Source organism: Squalius cephalus (assembly GCF_949319135.1).
Source record: "Squalius cephalus genome assembly, chromosome: 15".
NCBI classification, from domain to species: Eukaryota; Metazoa; Chordata; class Actinopteri; order Cypriniformes; family Leuciscidae; genus Squalius; species Squalius cephalus.
This window is the reverse complement of record NC_137136.1, coordinates 24982365-25004376: the sequence shown is the minus strand read 5'-3', so window position 1 is coordinate 25004376 and position 22012 is coordinate 24982365. Positions and strand designations below refer to the sequence as shown.

At 36.2% G+C, this 22012-nt stretch overlaps 1 protein-coding gene across 6 annotated transcripts in view; it reads left to right on the top strand.

Moving 5' to 3' along the window:
- The window catches only part of ulk4 (unc-51 like kinase 4), a 210911-nt gene that overhangs the window by 32725 nt on the left and 156174 nt on the right, over nucleotides 1-22012 (top strand). For 5 of the 6 annotated variants that reach the window (XM_079894053.1, XM_079894051.1, XM_079894050.1 and 2 more), the window contains exons 19-20: nucleotides 6337-6420; nucleotides 19734-19895. In XM_079894053.1, coding sequence (XP_079750179.1) covers nucleotides 6337-6420; nucleotides 19734-19895 — 246 coding nt within the window. The remainder of the gene's footprint in view (nucleotides 1-6336; nucleotides 6421-19733; nucleotides 19896-22012) is intronic. The other variant, XM_079894055.1, reaches the window with a different exon arrangement.

Below are 22012 nucleotides of genomic sequence, written 5' to 3'. Positions count from 1 at the left end.
CAAATCTCCACATGGAACGCGATCGCCCTCATTACCTCAACAACAAAACACTTCACTTCACTTTTCGTCGAGTTTGAAAGACGTGCCTGAGCTTACATTGGATTTACATCAGAAGAAGAAGAACGATATTTGAAGACAAGAAAGATAAGGTAAGAAATTCTTACATATTAGTTTGCTATTGTTGCATAAATTTCACATTGCAGTTGAACTGTTGCTATATATATGGTGAATATTATAATATTTAGACCCGTGTTTACTGTTACTGTGTTTGTGGATATCTGCTCAAACGTATATGTATATGGTAACCATACTGTTTTATATTTGAGCACGATCGCGTTTGAATGTATCATATTTTTGATCGCGATCGCGTTTGAATGTATCATATTTTTGATCGCGATCGCGTTTGAATGTATCATATTTTGGAAAAGCAAAACGCTCCAAACGGCTTCATGTTTTTACTATTATCTCATTTCATATCATCATAACGAATGGAAACATTTGAAGTAACATGATAATCAATATATTTTTCTCTAGCTTAGTTGTTACTGAAATCTTTTTGAAAATATATATAGGCTGCTATATTGTTATTATTTTATGCAGCACTGCGCATAGCCTATACCTACGAGGCACAACAAACCTGGTGTTCATTATATAATATATTGTTGGAAACATTTGTGTGAGTGTGTGTGTGTATTCTGTGAATTTTAAAAAGCAATTTTAACAAGAAAAATCTAAAATGTATTCCCAAAATCGTGCAGGCCTTTCTCTTGATATCAGTATGTTGACTTTTTTTTTTTTTTTTTTTTTTTCAGGGTCCAGATGCCACTGAGTCCTGCTGACTTCAACATTCACAGTACATGTCTCTGCACATGAACATGGTACTTTTTTGTTGTGTATCTTTGGATTATGTTGTGTTGTAAATAAATCCAAACAATTTTAAAAGCCATTCTTTTTTAAATCTCCTCATTCTTTGTGCAAGGGTGGTCAGAATGATGGGCCCTGATAAGCTCCTAATAGGGCCATTAGGGAGGTTCTTTGTCTTTCTCAGGTGTGGAAAGCTTTCATATTAATGAGATGATCCGCCCCTTCGCATATTGCTTTATCACACAAAACACGTCGTAAAATTTTTAAATCAATATATTGTCTTCTCTGAATGAGCAGTCAGGGTGATTCTCACATAGTTTTAGAGCAAATATTCTAGGCTACGTCATACAATTTTCAAAAGTCTTGTGAAGAAATAATCAGTATGGGTTTCATGACCTTATTTCAGTGAGAATTTATCTTTGTATTTTCACAAACCACGCATAAATGTCATTATCTCAAAACTACTAACTTTTACATACATGCTGCTGATATATTATTGTAGCACAGTTTGTGCTGAATACAGTGTAATTAGACTTTAGCCATGAAAATGTCACAAGTAACAGAAATAACCACAAATGTCAGAGCATGTCAGAACACCTCCAGGGCCCAGAAAACAGCTCAGACCCCAGAGGGTTAATACCTGATAATGGACACCTCGTCGGGCATTCACCCTTACTTAATGTTAATTTCAACATTTGGGCTACTAATAGCCTACATTATTGAATTTTTTTTATTTTATTTGTTAACATAGTTAATGCACTGTGAAGTAACATTAATGAACAATGAACAGCTGTATTTTTATTAACTAAGATTAACAAAGATTAATACAGCATATTAATAGCAATAGAGTGCCAAGTGCCAAGAAAAAAATGCAGGGACAGGTGTGTGGCAAACAAATCAGGTTCATCAGGTTCGATTATTAAGGCTTTTAATCGGCAGGATACGTCAAATATAACCATACTGTCTATGAATATAACACCGCATAGACCATCGCCAAAGAAGAGCTTGCCTTCACTAAATTTATGTCAAATGACAAATCATGTGCCAATATCATCGGGGTGAGATGAGATAGAGCCAGAAGACCAAATTTAAAATCTTGGCCACAGGATGAAATAAAATCTGTTAATATATCATTTGTAGTTGTGGTGCTCCTTAATTTTTGGTGGGTGCTGCTAAATTTTTGCTGGTGCTCCTAACTTTTTGAAGTTGGGAGCACCAGTGCTACCAAGTAAAAAAGTTAATTTCGAGCCCTGATATATATAATACTACTATATGATAATATATATAAAAATACCCTGGACAAAAAAGTTCCTCTAATTAAAGAATCATCTATAATTCACATATCATATCAATATTAACATGGGTTCATTATTGAGGTAAGAGGTAGACTGTCTATTATATTGAAGTAATTATTGATCAGTGCACAACTTCCACTTTGACTTCTAGGGGGACTAGCCACTCGATTGCTATCCCAAGAATGGATCCGTATGCTCAATGGCCTGAAATTTCATACAGCTCGGTTTGCTTCTCATAAATGTCCTACAGGCAATATTTGCCCTCTGAGTATTCCATGACATTTAAAAAGCTCCCTTATGAGGAGAGTTTCACACAACCTCTCAGACCTCATTAACCTCAACATGGGAACCACCTCATAACCGATGCAGTCTGGTGCATCATGCGTAACCTTTAACATAATTTTAGCACTGTAAAGATCACTGCTGAAAATTGGACACTTTTTATTCGCATTTACCCATGTTACCTCTAGTATTTGCCATGGTAACACTGCATTTGCCAGCTATAACACAATGCTTTGATGAAAGTCAGTGTTGGGGGATTTTTAACATCACACATTTTCAGCAGCTTGTGAATGAGGTCTAAAGGTGTAATGAAGCACAGCCTCTGGAGTCCATAAACGGCTCATCACAGCATCATTTTACCTCATTACAGCTAGTGTGATGAGATGGCCTGTTTTCCCAAAATTTGTCCTGTGTTGTAGACATCTGGTCATCCTAATCTGATCGCTGTATTGATCGCTGTAAGGTACTCGAGGTTAGCTGATGGCATGCTTTTTTGGGCTTATTTAGGCGTGTATCTCCTGTACGGTTGTGTTTTTCAGGGTCATGCAGTACAACAGCACACACAGCTTTTATTGATCATATTAGCTCTGAGCCCAGGGGGAAGGAGAGGGACACTGTGGCCTTGATTGGCTTTATCTAATGACTTTTCTCTACTCCTCAGTTCTAGTGTAATGTGAGCAATTGGTGTGTTGACGCCTTGAATTTCAATAGCAGCCCAGGTGAAAAACTATGGCTGTGCTCTCGATGACATAATGAATGGGAGTGATACTAGATATGCCATGAAAGCATACACGCACTCACTATTTCAGTGTTCTTCAGTAAAACACATTTGTAATGTATTTGTTCTTTAACATTAAGAAAAAAAATTACCCTCATTTTTTAAAACATTTTACTGTGTAGTCATAAATAATAGTCAAAAACAAACAAACCAAAATAAAACATGATTTTAGATTCTTTCTTAGAACTTGTTTTTCTAAGCCATTTTTAGCCAGTTGACCAACCGGTCCTAAGGTAGACGGGCAAACAATTTATCGACAAATTAGAAATACAATTATGTAAACATTTAAAATAGAAAACAGAAAAAGACTGGCACCAAGGCTCCAAAAATGTAAAAAATGTAATGGTGGACTCTCACACAGGTAACGTTTTGAGCACGTAGGCTCTTCGTCAACATTGGAAATAGTCAATCGAGGGTTAATTGGCTATTTCTCAGCATAAATGTGAGCTCGCTCTTCTGAGATTGTATTGATGTATTTGGCATCTGTTACTTCTTACTCCGTTCACAAGCACAAATGAGCAAGTGCTGTAATTTATTTATGGACTTCACCCATATACCAGCCAGACTTTTGATTAATGTAGTGCTTGAAATATGCTTAGGACAAAAAAATACTTTTACTTAAATCAGGTGTAAGGGTGGGACAATTTTATTTTACCATATGATACATGTTATTTCACGATAACTATACATCACAAAATAGTTGTTTTTATTTTTTATTTTTTTAAAAATGAGAACAAAGCAAATTACAAACAATACGACTAATACAATAGAACAAAGATACAAGGAACAGAAAATGAATAATAAAATGTTTAAAAAAATACAGCATAGTATTCACTGTATGAATTAAATAAATATAAATTGATTCTTATTAAATATGCAAAAGTTAAGAGCATTGAGTTTTTTTTTTTTTTTTTTTTTTTGTCTTTTGTTTGATTAACATTAATGACATAGATGGCAGCAGGTATATTAGGCTGCTGTCACTTTAATACTGAATGGACAGATCTAATGTACTGAACTGTGAACGTTCACTTAAGACATAGAGACTGTTTATGTGAATACTCTACATGATGGGTTTTTTGACATAATTGTGTATTTCACCATTCAAACACAATAAGCTGCAAAAGAGAACTGAAAGAGTGGCGACTTTTTTCATGGCTTATTGGGCTTTGTCATTCTTTTTAACATCATGCACATCCCTCTCTTTATTCTATCTTTCATGCATTTTTCTTTATCACTCTAAAGTGTTAATAACTTTAAGTAGTACTGTGCTACAGTATGCGGGTGTATTTGCATGCCAGATTATAAATGGTATAGCAAAATCCCTTTATATTGTCGCCACGATATATATCGTCTTACCGTCCAGCCCTACTTAGGAGGTATAACTACAGCAAATGATGGCCTATATTTGAATAGGGCTTTTAGTGTGGTACATATTTTAATTTTTGGTAAAATAACTTTTGGATTAGAATTTATTGTAAAGTTATCAATTTGAACTATTTGCAAACATTATTTTTTATTTCAAAATATTCACACATTCTTAATAGTATATGCCTAATATGCAGAAACACTCCATTAAAGTTTGTTTGCTCATCACATTCATTTATGAATTACATGGATGACAGAAAAGATAGTATATATTTTCAATTCAAAATGGCAAAATGATACAAAAAAAGTCTATTATTTTGCATCAATTGACATTACTGCCGGTTGTTTAACATTTCAGTTGTCAAACTGTAATATTACATGTTTAGCTACTTTCTTTTGCAATCTTTCACCGTTAAAACTGAAGCTTTCTGCTGTAATAATTTCGACATCTTAGACCTCTTAGGCAGACCAGCTTAAAAATGCAACTTTAAAACATTTTGTCATCCTGATAACAAACAAATTGGTGCATAATGGATTGCATCAGGAATTTCAAATATGGTGGTTATGGCCCTTGGATATTTTATTTTTATTCTTAGGTTTGGCTTATATAATAATAATTTATATTTTTATAAAACTGAATGTCAATCAGTTAATCAATGTTAATCTTCTCTTCCGTAACCTGCAGTGTACATAAAGAGGCCAGTGAGTTGGTGCTATTTTTCATGGAATGATTGCTGCCTCCAAATGTATTGTATCAGCCACTGGGGGGTAGAGTTTTCCCCCTTTTCTGCTGCTATTCCATGGCAATCAATTTTAATGGCCCTGGACAAAGTTTTAAAAGTTCTCTTTGAGAACAAGAAGCCCATTGGTGTACTCATTAATGGCTATCAGTTTATTGCATTAGATCCTTCCAAATTTAAAGGGTGTAAAATCTTATTGACTACAGAAGTGTTAAATTGACTGTAAAATGTTTTATTGCACAAACTGCGGCAAAATACCTGGTACTGTAAATGCAGCCTTGAGCTCATGAATGCTTTTTATAATGCAAAATGATTTTAAAATCTTTTTTTTTTTTTTGACGTTTGAACAAAACTAAATGAACTCTTTGACAGTTTTACTTTGACTCATATTAATTTAGCTGTTCACACCTAACCACTTACGGTTTACTTAATTGTGCATTTTAATAACCTTCCGTTAATTTATGTGAAAGTTATTTGTTTCGAATTATAAAGCTGTTTACACTCATGAATTTTAATTTGAGAGAGGATACTTTAGAGGGTTTTCATTTTGTCAAATTTCTACCGTATATAAAATGTAATCTTTTTTTCCTTTCAAATTTATAACAGCCTACTTCACACAGCATGATGCAGCTACATACTGTATAAACAGAAATCCAAATCAGGCCTTGACTTGTACGAAGGTCTTGCTCACGAGCTGCTGTTGATGTCGACGATCAGTCTCAGCGCTGTGCTGAACGCAAGCATTAGAAGTTAAATGAGAGCGGGATGTTGCTTCGCAGCATTCTCCGCTTCTCCCTCTAATTGACACGATCATTGCTTCTCACTTGAGCTGTGTTTCCTGTACCTGCCTGAGCCTGGCGTCTTATTTACTGTCGCAGGACTTTATTTATTTAGCCTCATTATGATGGTGGCTGCATTTTACTGCTTTTAATTGTTCCCCCAATGAGTCTCTGTAATAGTTGTCTCTCTCTCTCGCTCACACACACACATACTCTCTTTCCTTCCCCTGCAGGAAGAGAAGAAAGAGCGCCCAGGAGGATTGTGGGTCGTTCCTGCTGCCGCCTACACCGTGTTAATGAGGTGCCTTCGGGAAGGGGTAAGACTGCTACACTGTCCTCGCAGAGTGTGTGTAAGTGCGCGCACTAGTGTGTGCGTGAATATGTGCGCATGGGGGCGGGGGGATCTGTCTGATAACCAACCTCCCCCAGCCCTTATAGGCATCATTCGCATGCCGCGAGTCAAGGGCGCTCGACGCTTGTTCGTCAGTCAGTCCTGTCACACAAAAACACTCACTCACCTGCAGCAGAAATGCTCACGTAACCGCACCTCCGGTCGTCTCAGTAGCAATTAACCACGCTGGCCTGCATTGTTTGAGAATGGAACCATCTGCGTGGAGACAGACATCAAACTGATCATCTCCAGTCTGAACAGACTGTGTTTATTGTGAGTGCTGAGAGCTTCTCTTCCACAGGGGACCGAGCACCATACAGACTCCCTCATTATTCCTTTATTAGCAGGGGAAGATCTGCCATTAAGAAGACAGTTTAGGAGTTACAGCTTGTGTTGCCGACAACCCCTGGTCTGCAGCATTGAAATAAAGTATCATTCGGAAGGAAAAAGTTGGGAGTGAAAGTTTCTCTAGCTGTTCTGGCGCTTCTACAGCTACTGTTGTTTTCTGGCTGGTCAGCTGCCAACGTTTGGCAAAAGTTTTGCCCTCTAGTGAATGTGCCCAATTTTAGCCCTCTTCTCCAACCTGCTTAGGCAGCATTTGAGGGTTTTTTTTTTGTTTTTTTTGTCTCATCACTTTTTGGTTAAATTTAGATTCTCAGCTGCTTGAAGTAGTTCTTCCTGGAGTTCATCTCATTCCATTGAACTTTCAAGGTCGATTCAGAACTGATGGCCTGTAATGATCAACAGCTGCTGACTGTTTCACTTTCATTAAAAACATTTCGTTTTTGATCCATCAGCAACTTTCTAAACTTCACAAGCAGTTCTTGTTTCTACTTCAGACAGAACACCCCATTGACCGTCTGATGTAAATTGTATGCAAAAATTGTGTTGGTCAAAATGACTGGCTTTACACAATAGCTGATATCTGTTTTTTTGGCCAGCTCACACTGAAGTCGACAAAAGACACTTTGTCGAGTTTTGTCGGATCAGTGTGCTACCCCTGTCAGAGTATGATGGTGTCTGTCGGAGCTTGTTTTTGCAGATTGAACATGCTGAATCGTAATTAGAATTGTCTGATAAGTGACGTGCTATAATCTGGTGACTGTCGCCATGTTGTCTGAGTCTGTTGGTGTAGTGTGAATTGGCCTTTAGTATTAGTGAAGACGTCTGGACACACACACACACACACACACACACACAAAGTGTATATATGTATACGTGTGTGTCTGGTTCAGACCACATGCACAAACATTCTTGTAAATACCCAACTCATGATTAAAATTAATTTGATTATGAAATTGTTTAAAAAATATATTTATAATACACTATTTCAATGTTTACATTTTTTATATATAGTGATATACAGTGGCAGAATGTATTTAGACACCTAATCCACACCTGAAAATCTCTGCATTATATTACAAAATATCAAACCAAGAAGTATGTATTTTACAGAAACGTGGCATGGCATTTTAAGCAAAATATCACAAAGACGCTTATGAAGTTTAGACATTATTGTTCAAGTTATTTGGACACTTTATGGATCAAACTTTATGGACATTTTCCTAGTTAATTTGATGAACTGTGGTTACTGTGTAAAACTCTTGAATAATTTGTTTGTAGACGCTACTTTGATATTTTGTATCTAATGCAACAACATTCAGAGATTATTCATGACCCAAGTGTCAAAATACATTTACGACCACTGTATGCAATTATTTGTATAGCAAAGGTTGACAAAACAATTTTAATATTATATGATAATATTGTCCATTTATCGGCATAACATGATAATAGTTATCAGCATCAATCAGAATGTCAATATCAGTGCAACCCCTAACAAACTCAGTGCAAACACTGTTAAACATTAAGCAGAGAAACAAAAGGTGCGTCCCAATTTCACCTACTTAAGCACTATTCTATGCTGTTTTATAGCGTAAATTGTGTGACAGTGTGTATAAATAGTGTGAGTTGTCAGTGTGTTCAAACTGAAACTGTATAAAACTGTAACTGTATAAAATTCATTCACTATGTACTTACGTACTCAACCGTGTAGTGTATACATCTACGTTCATAGTGTATAGTGTGTAATTTGGGACACAACTAGAGAGAAAAGAAGCCCGGGAGAGAAAGAAAAATGCACCTCTATTCTAGGATACAAAGCTTATAAGCAAGTCTAGTTCCTCGCAGTAATAAGCTCAGTAATCAGAGAGAGAGCTGGCCCTCCAGCACTGTTACTCCCTTGCTCTCTCTCCCTCTCTCTTTTTCTTCCCAGCAGCACTGCCACCAGGCTGTGCAGTTGATCACTCTCTCTAAAGCAGGTCTAGACTGACAGCGACACGATTGGAGCCGAGGCAACAGCCAGAAGCCGGTGTGACTTCCCGACGCTGCCTTGCTAATTACACCCCGCAAACATTAACGGCACATCTTTTGGAAAGCCATGAAAGAAACGGGGGTTAATTCAATTCCGCCAATTCCCCAACATTAGCGTCGTGCGAGTACGGTAATAAATCCATGTGTGAGGCTGATGTAGGCAGTAATTGTAATGCCTCGCTGTGCTGACCTGTTTGAGAACCTCTGCTGATTCAGAGAGAGCTGAGCTCAGGAAACAAGACATCAGAGAGAGAGAGAGAGAGAGAGAGAGAGAGAGAGAGAGAGAGAGGAAGGGATGGGGATTTAGAGGGAGAGAAAGGAGAAAAAAGGCCAGGAGGTGATGATGGTAGAAGGTTGGGGGAGGGTAAGAAGTGCATAACACACACCGAGAAGATGAGAGTAACAGAGCTAGCCAGAGAATATTGTGTGCTCAATCGAGAGTGAGAGTGCTCTTAATTCAGAAAGACAGCCAGAGCAGCATGCAGACAGGTTTTCAGGTCAGACTGCAGCTGGAAGAGCCGTGCGCGATTGTGTGTGCGCGCGCGCGCGATTCCGTGTGCATGGATGATGAAAGGGTTGTGCTCACTGTAAGTGGCGTGTAGCAGAGCCTTGGGCTGCAACTGGGCATCACACTACTCTTCCATTAAATATTTATTACGCACACACACACATACTGTGCATATTCCATCCCCTCCCTATTAGCTCTGCCTGTAGTGCCTCTCTGCAGAGCGCACTGACCCTTCTATGACTCTGAATATCTATGATGCAGTTTATGCCAATGTGTTTTTGCCTCTGATCTCTGTCGTTCCGTAATCAAACACACTCAATGGCTCCACGCGTCTTCGCGTTTAGCAAAGATGCTAATCGGTCACAAACAGCCATTCAATATGCATCTCCCTGGGGACCATCATCATGGAGCGTGTTGATCATGAAGGTAACTTTGTTACTGAGGGCTTATCAATGTGAAATGTCAGTGGTGTTTGGCCATGGGACCCACATTTTCCCAATTTTCCCTTACAAACAGTAAGTTGATATGAGCAACCACAGTCATTAAAAAAACAGAAAATGCCACACAGAAAATAAAATGTTATTTTGGGTTAAGGTTATGGAAACTAGTTACTACGGGAACTACACAATACTAACATGAAACATGAACACTGATCCTAACGAATAGACTGACCACCTGCATGTAAATCCTTCCCAGCTAACACACTACGTACCAGTTATGCAATTTATTGGTACTTTTTGGTAATTTCATGACTTGACAATTGACAAATGTTGCATGCTCGTAACTTCTTTTTCTTTTATATATGTATAGTAAAGTGATGTATATATGTATAGTAAACCCGCCAGCATTTGCGCTCACAATTGAAGAGTATGCACTGCAAGCGAAGTATAACATCAGGGCAGGAAAGTGTGTTTTTCTGATGTGAGAGACTTTTATATTATAACGGGATATGAAAATAATGTTCGAATAATGAAACTGACTGACAACATCTCATCAGACAAAGCGTTTTTCTCAGGCACGCTTTACTTAAGCTACGCCTGACAAGAGTCAACAGCGTTACCGCACGTCTTTCAAAATGAGTCTTGCATCAGAAAAAAAAACCTTTACAATTAGTTTTTGTTGTTGTCGTTTCTTTAACTACACTCTTCGCTATTTGGGTCGCGACCCACCGGCTGAGAAACACTGCTATATGTGATTCAGATTTTTTTTCTTTTGGAAAAGTTCAGTTTTAGGTCTACATGAAATGAAAATGAACTATATTTACTTTCATAATACACATTGCTGGTCTTATAGTGTACGATTCATTGTGCACATTTTTCCAGTGTTTTCAAATGTTTGTCTTAGTAATCTTTCGGCAGAATATAATGCGCCTCTGAAATGACTGTCTTTTTCAGCTGATGTCGCTTAGGCTGTGCATAATCTGTTAACCAGTAGCTAAATAACTTTTTAACTATTCAAAGATGCTTGATCCCTATTTGTTCAGAGAATCTTTTTTTTTTTTTTTTTTCTAAAAGTGTGAAAATGAGAAAAGTACAGAAACCCCAAACTTGGTATGATAGTCTCTTCCACTATTAAGGGGCACACTCGTCTATTTCATCAGGTGGTGCTATAATAAGTAAATTATAAGGAACCATTTGGAATCAAAATGTTCAATATTTGTCAAAATAGTAAAAAAAAAAAAAAAAATCCCCTGCATCCCTACAGTTAATGTTAAGATTATGGCAATAATGGAAAATAGAGATATATTTGAAGAATAAGTCTCCATTGGAATATGTTCTTGAGAATCTTCATATTCCAATCAGAAAGCCTCCTCAATGGGGATGATTTCAATAGCCATATTTCCATCCACCTATTTTTATGCGCATTATGGGATTTGGGTATTCTAAAAATGTGCATAAACTCAATTGAGTCAGATAAAAAAAAAAATCCGATAAGAACACATGCATATAAACTACGATGGAAATACATTTGCTAAATAAATTCCTTGATGCGAATTTAAAAAAAAAGTCATGTGACTCTGTGATGGGACGACATAACTGGACCAACCAGCGGGCCGATCTCGTTGCACAGCATCTGAAATGTTGTTTTGGTTGTTCTGAAATGTCTGAGCAAAGTCTGTCGACAAAGTGGTACAGACTTTGGAAGCGACAATTTTGTTCTCTTCGGCTCACTGGATGGAAACTGCATTTGCCTTATTTGCAAATGTTTTATGCGATATTCCAATTTTGCGCATAGGTTAAATTCACAACTTTGGATTGAAACATGTTAAACATGTAATGCAATTACAAATTGAAAAAAGAGTGTCCACGATAAAGAAAAAAAATGCTGGTTTAATATATTTTGAAGGAAAAAAAAACAACGGCAAACAATTAAACGTACACATCTTAATCATTATTTTGATTTATTTAATTTTTGTTATAAGCAATTATATAATATAATGTATTAAATTTATGATTAATTCATAAATATTACGTTTTTGAGGGGGTGCACCACAATATATTTTACAACCTGTAATGGCTTGCACATATATTAACCATGACAAAAGTTTACGGTCCTTTCTGTGATATAATTTAAACATTTTAACAGCACTTCATGAATTTCAAATATTAGTTAAGCCTTTTTGTAAAATTATTATATATATATTTTTTTTTTTTCTAAGAAAAATGTAATATAAAAGTTGTCATTACAGAAGCAATGTGTTGTAAATACTGTTCCATGTCGACTTTGAGCATCTTCCATATCTTCCTAGTCTTGACCAGCTCTGGTTTTGGATTTGGAGAGACCACAGTAGCTGGAATAAAAGAATGTTTATGCCTGGGACTGAATGGATTGATGCTGAGAGAGAGAGAGAAAGAGCTCAAACAGTGAGATCACACTAATGAAAGGCCTGCATGGCTCAGGCAATTTACATAGTCCTTTATTTAGGACCAGGTGTGCTGCTCCTTCAAACAGACACTCGTGTTGTTAGAAGGAGCCACACAGAGATGACCTCTGTAAGCTTTACGTAATCTCTGTTGCTAACACACACACACACACACACATAGAAATCCAAAATGGGCTTGAATGAGTGTATTTAGCTGTAGAAAACACCTGTACTCCATTATGAAATATGTTCATTATTATTATTTTTTTATAAAATGAGCCCAATCAGCATAATTTTACATAAATGCACTCCTTTAATTGTTTCCCAGATGGTCGCAAAATGCCAGTGACAATAAGGGCTGAGATGACTATAATTGTTGGTGCTTTGCCACGACAATCATCACAATTACGATTGCTTATACTTGCTGTACATTATTTGAACAACCCCCTAACCCTACATAGTAAATTTCAATTTGTCTACACCACTATTTGTTTTAGCGATCAGACTTTTTCACCAGTGGGATGATAAAATAGAAAAAAAAGAATCTTAGTAAGAGAACTAAACTCGGACCCCTTGAGAAAGAACCCAATTCTCTCTGACTTGCCTTGAAAGTGTACCTTTTTATCTATGCATGTGTACACGTATGTGGAACCCAACCTTCAGTATTACTGCATTCAGTACAGTATTATTATATTGATGATTACTATTACACTGAATATTCGAGGAATATTTAACACCTTTGCTAATTGGTTTTAATGATAAACAATCATGTGTCCTTGTTCAATAAACCATCCTTTGCTGAATTCTGGCATCAATAATGCATATTTACTACAGTACATATTGTTTGATTTCTATATCTTATAGTAGAAAAAACAATTGAAATAGAATAAAATTCAATACGTTTTGTTGTCATTACCAATGAGCCTTCACTTGTGCAGTTATGAGTTTTAGTTCTCTTTAAAGTTTGGTTGTCAGAATTCATGCAAACTGCTCTCGGACCCCTGAAACGAATTTGGCCAGTAAGCAACCACATAAAAACTCCTCATATCACAACAAACGCATAGCAACTCAGCTACCATATAGAAACATTCTAGTGTTGTGTAAGTGGGTTTTGCATAACCACCACCACTCCCATTTTCATCAGAACATTAAAAAGAATGTAGTTGTGTTAATGATGCATTGTGAGAATCTAAACTCTCCTGTATTTAGGACAGCAAATCTGTTTTAAAGGAATTATGTAATTTCACTGTCTTCAAAGATGTTAAACTTTTTAACACTCCATCTCCAGTTACTGTGTCGGTGTGCATCGACTTTTCCGCGAACGTAGACTAGTTTAGGTTTGACCTCCTGTTACCGCATGGAGTTACTGACTGCTGATGTTGCGCGAGAGAATTTGGGAGAAATACATAAATTCAGTAAAGTTTGGCTTGAGCATGGCCCGAGGCAAGAATCGAGCTGGGAAGCTCAGCAGAGGTGTGTGAGAGAGAATGAGGCAGAGATTGGAGGACAGATCTCTGGTGAGAAGCTGTCCTCACCTCGTAGCCCCTGTAAGTCTGACATTGTGTGGGTTTGGGAGGCAGCTGCAAGTTTATATATAAACATACATCGGAATAAGTCCTATGCGCATCAAATCAGGTTAGTCAGGCAGAACACATGGCATAGATGAGCGGCACGATTTGGGCAGGGTATCTGGCTTACGCCGTGTCCTAACCAGGAGCGGTGTGACTGCTTTCCGGCGACAACTTGTATGTCTGTTCACTAGAGGTGTCAGAAGTACTTGTAAAAAGTGAAATAAATAAATAAAATGAAATAAACATTCCAGTTTTTGCTGTTTGGTTGCTAGGGTGTTCTGGATGATTGCTAGGTGGTTGCAGGATGGTTGCTAGGGCATTGCTAGGCATTGCTTTTGTCCAATTAGAAATAAACCAGGAATCGTTCATCCGGGATGGTTTACTTTAGAGTGACCGCATCAGTTTGTAACTAATTTATGCTGAATGCAGCCTCATAGAAAACTGCCTAGTTTATATAACTTAAATCATCATGACCTACTTTATGTAAAATGTCCATTCATCAAACCACAATCTTTACTCAGTGATTCTGTACTTAATTGACTCTTTCCCTGCCATTGTTTTTTTTGTTTTTTTAAAATTATTATTTACCAGCCAGTGGCAGCATTTTTGATCATTTTCACAATACTCTGCTTAAAAATAAGTGCTTTTCTCAACACTTGAATGTGGGTAAGTTTCATAAAAAAGGCAACATTTTGAACAAAAAGCTGAGAAAATCATGTTTTTTGTCAAATAATACGTCCAGATCGGATTCAGAACGATTGTCAAAACATAGATGGAGTCGATTGAGTCCATCATAACCCCCAAAGCTTGCATAGTACTGCACCTCTTTGTGGGTTTGACATTTCATTTAGGAACATTACCCAGTTTTGATTTATATGCAGTTTAATGTTTGATGATCACGCTAGCTTACATATGCGTAAGCAATGCTTCTATGACTTTTCTTGTTTTTGGATCTGGAGATTCTGTATTATTTAAAAAATGCATAATAGCTCCCCTTATCATATAACAATGAAAACATGGAAAGCCAGAAAAATTCGTCATTAGCTGGGAAAGAGTTCACTTTAATTTATTTGATTCTTAAATGTTTTATTTTAAGTGTCAATTGGCTGTTCACTCTAGGAATAGTTAACCCAGGTTAATTCTAAACCCCATGTAAACGGAATCCATCTTGATTCACGTTTCACACTTCTCACAATTTACCTGGGTTAACAATTAATACTGGGTATTCATATATAAGCTGATGTATCACATTGTATCATTCAGATGAATTCACATTGTGGTGTCATTGATTGGACATACGCAGCATGCGACCTGCTTACATAAAAACTCTAATGTTGTTTTTCCTGAATTGACTTTTCGGACTATAAAGGTAAGAATGAAACTGTCTTAATTCTAATTGATGTGTTTTCACCTCAAACGCTGAAACTACTGTTAATCCATCATACAGTGTTAGTGGGAATTGCTGTGTTCACGCCATGTTGTAATTACTATAATTACGAGAGTTGACAACCTGTGACATTATACTCACTGATGTTCACTTCCTCTGACTCAGAATTTCTGATTCTATGGCAAGATTATCGATGCCAAAATTAATTGGCAGTGGTCAGGTGGTGCAACGATCACGTGGTACAAGTCGGAGCTATCAAGTTGTAATTACGAGTTGTACTAGAATGTGGACGCTTTTTACATCTCGTAATTACGGTAATTATGACTTGGAGTAAATGCACACGCACCGTGTCCAAAATTGCATACTGTATAATAGGTATTACATTTGGTTTGAAATTTACTTTGCGACCGTTAAAAAAGTACAGTAGTGGCCAAAAGTGACGTCCGGTCTCCGAAAATTTAGTTCTTCACCCTTTATTCAAATGTATTAAAAAATTGTCATAAGCATATAGCATAGTAGTTCTTAGAGTCATTTATTTATATATATATATATATATATATATATATATATATATATATATATATATATATATATATATATATATATATATATATATATATATATATATATATATATATACACAACTACAGCTACAGCTACAGGTTTTATTTTACTATGCAAAAATAAAAAGCATACATTGCATACGCATACGACATAATCAGATATTAATATTTAGTTGGTTCTCTTGTGTTCATTTCTTTGTATGACAGCCTGTCAAATTTTGTCCAAAAATTATGTCCGAACAATTTGGCATGTTTCATTGCGTTATGACACACACACAAAAAAAAAAAAAATTATCTAAAAGAAATCTGGAGGGGATTGGTTTGGTAATTTGTTTTTAATGACCCTACAAGTATATATAACTATATATATATATATATATATATATATATATATAGTTCAAATCACTAAACTATTATATATATATATATATATATATATATATATATATATATATATATATATATATATATATATATATATATATATATATATATATATATATATATATATATATATATATATATATATATATATATATATATATATATATACACTTGTAGGGTCATTAAAAACAAATTACCAAACCAATCCCCTCCAGACATCACTTTTGTCCACTACTGTATGTTCCACATAGTTTGAATGTGTGTAGTATTAATGAAATTCAGACATACTACATCTGTCATGTTATCACTGTCATGTGACCTATGGCATCAGTTGTGTCGCTTTACCTTCATTCACAAATCCTCTTCTGTGACCTCATGGAATAGTAAAGTGCCTATCTAATGCGCACTTCAGAATCTCTGCAAAAGTAGTAGGTCATTTCTGGTATTTTTCACAGAGCAGGGTTTCATAACCCGATTTTAAAGCAATCTGAACCCTACTTCTAAATTGCACGAGCGAAATGTTTCTTTATCCCAGGGTTAAAAGTAGGGTTTAGAATGCCGATAACTCGGGAATCATCAGGGCTTTTCACACTGTGCTTAACCCAGTCATTTTCTTTTAGTTTGGAGCCTTGGCTGGTCAGGTTATGGAGTTGCACTGGGTAGTGCTCTGTAGACTTGCCCTGGTCACAAGAAAGCGCAAAATGTGTTTGTGTGTGCATGCAGACGGATGAGAAATGTGCTCTGGTACGTTTAGTTTCGGGTAATTTGTAGTCCATCTAGTCAGGGCAGCCTACAAAACCCCTTCCCCTCGACCGCAGCCAGATGATCCCTAAAGCATCTTACTCAGACCTCAGTGGAAATACACTGGCTGTGTGTATTCGAAAAAGCACGAACTCGCCTACAACGGAGCGTATTTGTCCTGTGGAATTTAAATTCTTATTGAGAAACCTCAGGCTGGTGTTTTTTAGTTTCATTTTCTATGCCTTTTTGACAAGGCCCTGTAGCAGCTGTCAGTCATTTCCCCTGCTCTAGCGAGTGCCAGCTCTATAGTTCATTACCTAAAGCCTCCACGAAGCCAGACCACCAGACTCCAGCACAAAGAGTTACGATAGGGGCCAGGGACTCTGGAGGAGCTGCTGTGTTATTAGTGTTGCGTCAGAATATTCTACTTCAGACTTCTTTCTAGTTTTTTTCCTCCGAGAGACTGTATGTGCATTAATGCACCTCTTCCATGGACGGAGGTGAACTTTCTTTTACTGTAGCTTTGAGACGGGGTCTAGGAACTACATTACAGTGAAGGCATCCATATTGCATAGCAGCAGTGCACAGTGTAACTGCGCCTCTAAGATATGCCCAACTTCTCCGTTTGCTATTTTCCTCACTCGACTCTGCGTGCCTGCCGTTTGTTGAACGCTGTTAAATGTTTAATTTCCACCAGATACGGTTGCAGAGAGACCAGCTCAAGGACAGGGGTCCAAATACATAAAACAACACAGCCAGCTAAATCTCTACATATTGCCCTTCGTTATCTGCGAGCGAGATTTGCTGTGGTGTGAAATTTAAGGAAATTATTTCACTCAAGTTTGGAGGGTGTTGAGGGACTATTGGGTCATGATGTAATTGCGTGAAATTCATAAAGGTCTGTGTGTCCCACTTACAAATGGATGTATGAACACATGTCTTTGAGTGTAATACTTAATGCTACAGCTCATTCTTTAGAGTCATGTTGTTGTTGTTTTTCAGAGATTGATTGCTTTTAAAGTCCACATGAAACACTGTTATGCTGGGTACACACCAAAAGATCTTTTACATCTTATAAGATTTTCTAAATGTGATAGACCACAAACATGAGGACAAAAAATCCTAGATTTAAGCGTTTTGCTCCTATAGTGTGTGGTGTGCCATGATGTGACAAAGACAGCACACCACACACAAACAGATTTTCAACCAGAGTCTCGACTGTGAACACAGGAATTCTCGCAAAATCACGCGAGACTTCAGAATAAGCATGTGTAGGAAGATATGCAGGAAGAAATTGCGATGATAGTGTTTGGAATGATTTTCACAGAAAATTCACGTGAAAAAAAAAAACCATTGTACCCACCATTATATATAACCTTTTATACAGAAATATATTCATTCTTTATTGTCTTTATTTATTCTTTATTGGATTTATTGTCTCTTTAGAAAAAGTTATTTAATCCCTCTATAGAACCTCACTGAACCCTTAACACTCCTGCAAGTGTGTGTGTGTGAGAATGACCGTGTCTTCCATCATCTCGCTTTCTGATTGGATATTGTTTTGTTTCACGTGATAATCTCCAGAACGTGCGCGCGTTTGTCCTCGGGGTTCCCCCCCACACATCAGGATTTCTGATCGTAAATATTAAACATGTTGAATATTTACGATTCGCGATCGGGTCGGCTCCGACGTTCTTCCGAGCAGGTTCGGACACTCTTAACACACCTCACACCAAGGGAAAATCTGATAAGATAATCTGTTGAACCATCAAGATAATCGGGACATTGCCATTGCTAGGATTGTCGAATATTAAAACAAATATTATTGGAGTATTTTTTTTACAAGAAAATACTATTTCAGTCTTTATACTTAAAAACAAACAAATAAACAAACAAACAAACATTTAATTCAGTGTTACTTGCGAAATTGCAATTTCTGAGTGAAAGTTGTTTCAAAGTAAATCCTACACCATTTTTTTTTTCGTGTAGTTGATGTTAATTTCAACATTTACTAATTATTAAAGTAAAAACAAAACAAACAAAAAAAAATATGTTAATATTATTTAATGAACCTGAGCAAACATGAATAAAATGAACAGTTTATTTTATTAACTGACATTAACAACGATTAATAAATACTGTAACAAATGTGTTGCTCATTGTTAATTACCCTTTTGTAAATTGTTACCCAACTCCTTCTTTTTTTTTTTATAAATAATGTACTGATGAATTGTTAACAATAAGACCAGCAATGGGTATTAAGTGAATTAAATTTATTTATTTATTTATTTATTTATTTATTTATTTATTTATTTATTTATTTATTTATTTATTTATTTATTTTAGTAAGTGTGATATAATGTAACATTTTTCGTTAACACTTTACAATAAGGTTTCATTGGTTAACATTAGTCAAATACATTAGTTAACATAAACTAATAATGAACTGCTCTTCTACAGCATTTATTAATCTTTGTTAATGTTCATTTCAACATTTACTTATACATTATTAAAATCAAAAGTTGTATTTGTTAACTTTAGTTAATGCACTGTGATCTAACATGAACAAACAATGAACAGCTGTATTTTTATTAGCTAACATTAACAAAGATTAACAAATAGGCTACGGTATCAAATGTATTGCTCATGGTTAGTTCATATCAGTTAATATGTTAACTAATGTTAGCAAATGAAACCTTATTGTAAAGCGTTACCCATTTTTCTCTCTTTTAGAGCTCATCAGGTGCTTGGTAACACACTGAATGTTGGCAGACTACAGCAACCTTTGTGCATATTGATTTAAACCATAGCTGAATGTTCATGAATTATGGGGGGTTCGTTTTTCTCAGGAGGACTTGGTGGTGAACCACATGGCTGCCAAAACCATAGAGAATGTGTGCAGTCGAGAGTCTCAATACGCCCAGGGATTCATCACTGCAGAGGTGGGACCTGCACTCTGGTTTCTGTTCACACACTCCACAGTGGATGCACTCAGGGTCAGCGCTATATCTGTGAGTATCAAACACACATCATTCTCATCACTTTAACAGGGTGTTCAAACGCATACTGTTCAACAGGTCATACTGTTTAATTCATGTTACATTCAGAGAGTTGATTACTAAAGTTTCTCAATGCATCTGAATTTTTCAGCAACAACGTGATATTGAAAATATTTTGGTGAAATGCGCTTTATACAAGCTGTACTAAAATATGTCGACCCACCGCAAGGAAATCTGAGCTTGCACAAAGGACATGGTCAAAGAAAATAGTGCAGGGAATTTGATGTTAAAGGGATAGTTCACCCAAAAATGAAAATTCTTTCATTAATTACTCACCCTCATGTCGTTCCAAACCCATAAATCTTCGGAACACAAATGAAGATATTTTTGATAAAAGCTTTCTGTCCCTTCATAGACATCTAGGCAACTACCACTTTGATGCTTCAAAAAGTTCATAAAGAGATTGAAAAAACGAATACATATGAATTGAGCGGTTTAGTCCAAAATTGTCTGAAGAGGCACGGTCGCTTTATATTATAAACGGATTGAATTTAGGCATCAACTCACACATGAGTTGCGGTAAACGGAAGCTCAAGCATGTTTGAGCTTCCGTTTGTCAAAGGAGGGACAGAAAACTCTCAGATTTCATCGAAAATATCTTCATTTGTGTTCCGAAGATAAACAAAAGTCTTACGGGTTTGGAACGACGTGAGGGTGAGTAATTAATGTCAGAATTTTCATTTTTGGGTGAGCTATCCCTTTAATTGTACCATTTTCCAGGTACAAATTACATTTTGAATTCCAGATATTAAGTGTTGTTTTAGACTTTGTCACCACTGTATAAAACAGTGTATACAAATGTTTAACATCAGAGCCACCTTGCATATTGTCATTGATTAGGGGTCCAAGCACAAAAGATTTTTGATTTTTCCTTATCTTCTTTATTTGTCCCATTGGGCCAATGCCAAGGCTGTCAACTGTCCTGGGAGTCTTTCACGTTGGATGCTATAATAAGCCGTTTATGTCGTCTTCATATCTTCACAACCGTATGGTCTAGAATTTAAATGGAATTTCCGTCTATTGAATGTTTCTGACATTTTAAAATTTTTAGAAAATTAACCTTTTTTGAGCTTTTCCTAGGTTATTGGTCTCATTTGCATAAAATTTGGTACGCATTTCTTTTAAGACCCACGTAATGAAAATTTATCAAAATAATTTTGATTCCTCAAAGTGTTGTGAAGATATAAGCCAAGGCAACTTTGAAGAGGAGGTCTTCCATTTTGATTAATTGCTAAATATCAGCCAAACATAAAGAAACTTGATACCTATAGACAAACAGGGCATTCTGAGATGAATTTGTGCAATTCTCCTCATTTAAGCCGCTACAACTAAAAACCTGCCATAAGTTATCAAAACAGCTTTGAATCTTTGTTTGTTTAGCAGATAGGCCAATATATAGTTGGGTTTGGACCATAGTGACTAATTGGCCTATATCTTGTGAGTGTAACAACCCAGTAAACTTGGAATTAGTTTTTCATTATTTATTTATTTATTTATTTATTTATTTCTGCATGGGGGCCCTTTGTTCTTAAATATTCAGAATGTTCAGCCACTTATTTGTGACTGTGAATGACAGGTGAAAGCTGTAATGATGTCTGATATCTTATGGTAGGATAAAGAGTACTTTTAAGTCTATTGTTTTTGCATCATTGTAAATATATTCCTACATGTATGTTCATGCATCTTGTTTTGTGGTTTACACTGCGTACATAATTAACTTTTAAAGGGGTCATGACCTGGATTTTTTTGGGATTTTATAATGTTCCTTGTGTTTCACTTACATTGAAAACATTATCTATATAATACTATAATTTAGAGACAAAGCATTATGACATAATTTACTTATGGTTTGTCATGCAGCTGTGTCAGATTCAATACAGTTGGCTGACTCAACTTTCAACAACATTTTCTTTGCGAACTCTGCATTACATTGTTCCTCGTTTACAAAACAAAATGCGCTGAACAACATATAATCCTCCGACGCGATCCGGAACGCCATTCAAATAAACCATCCACATGTTTCTGACTCTGGGATCCTTCTGAACTTCCTTCTATACAGAGACACAAAC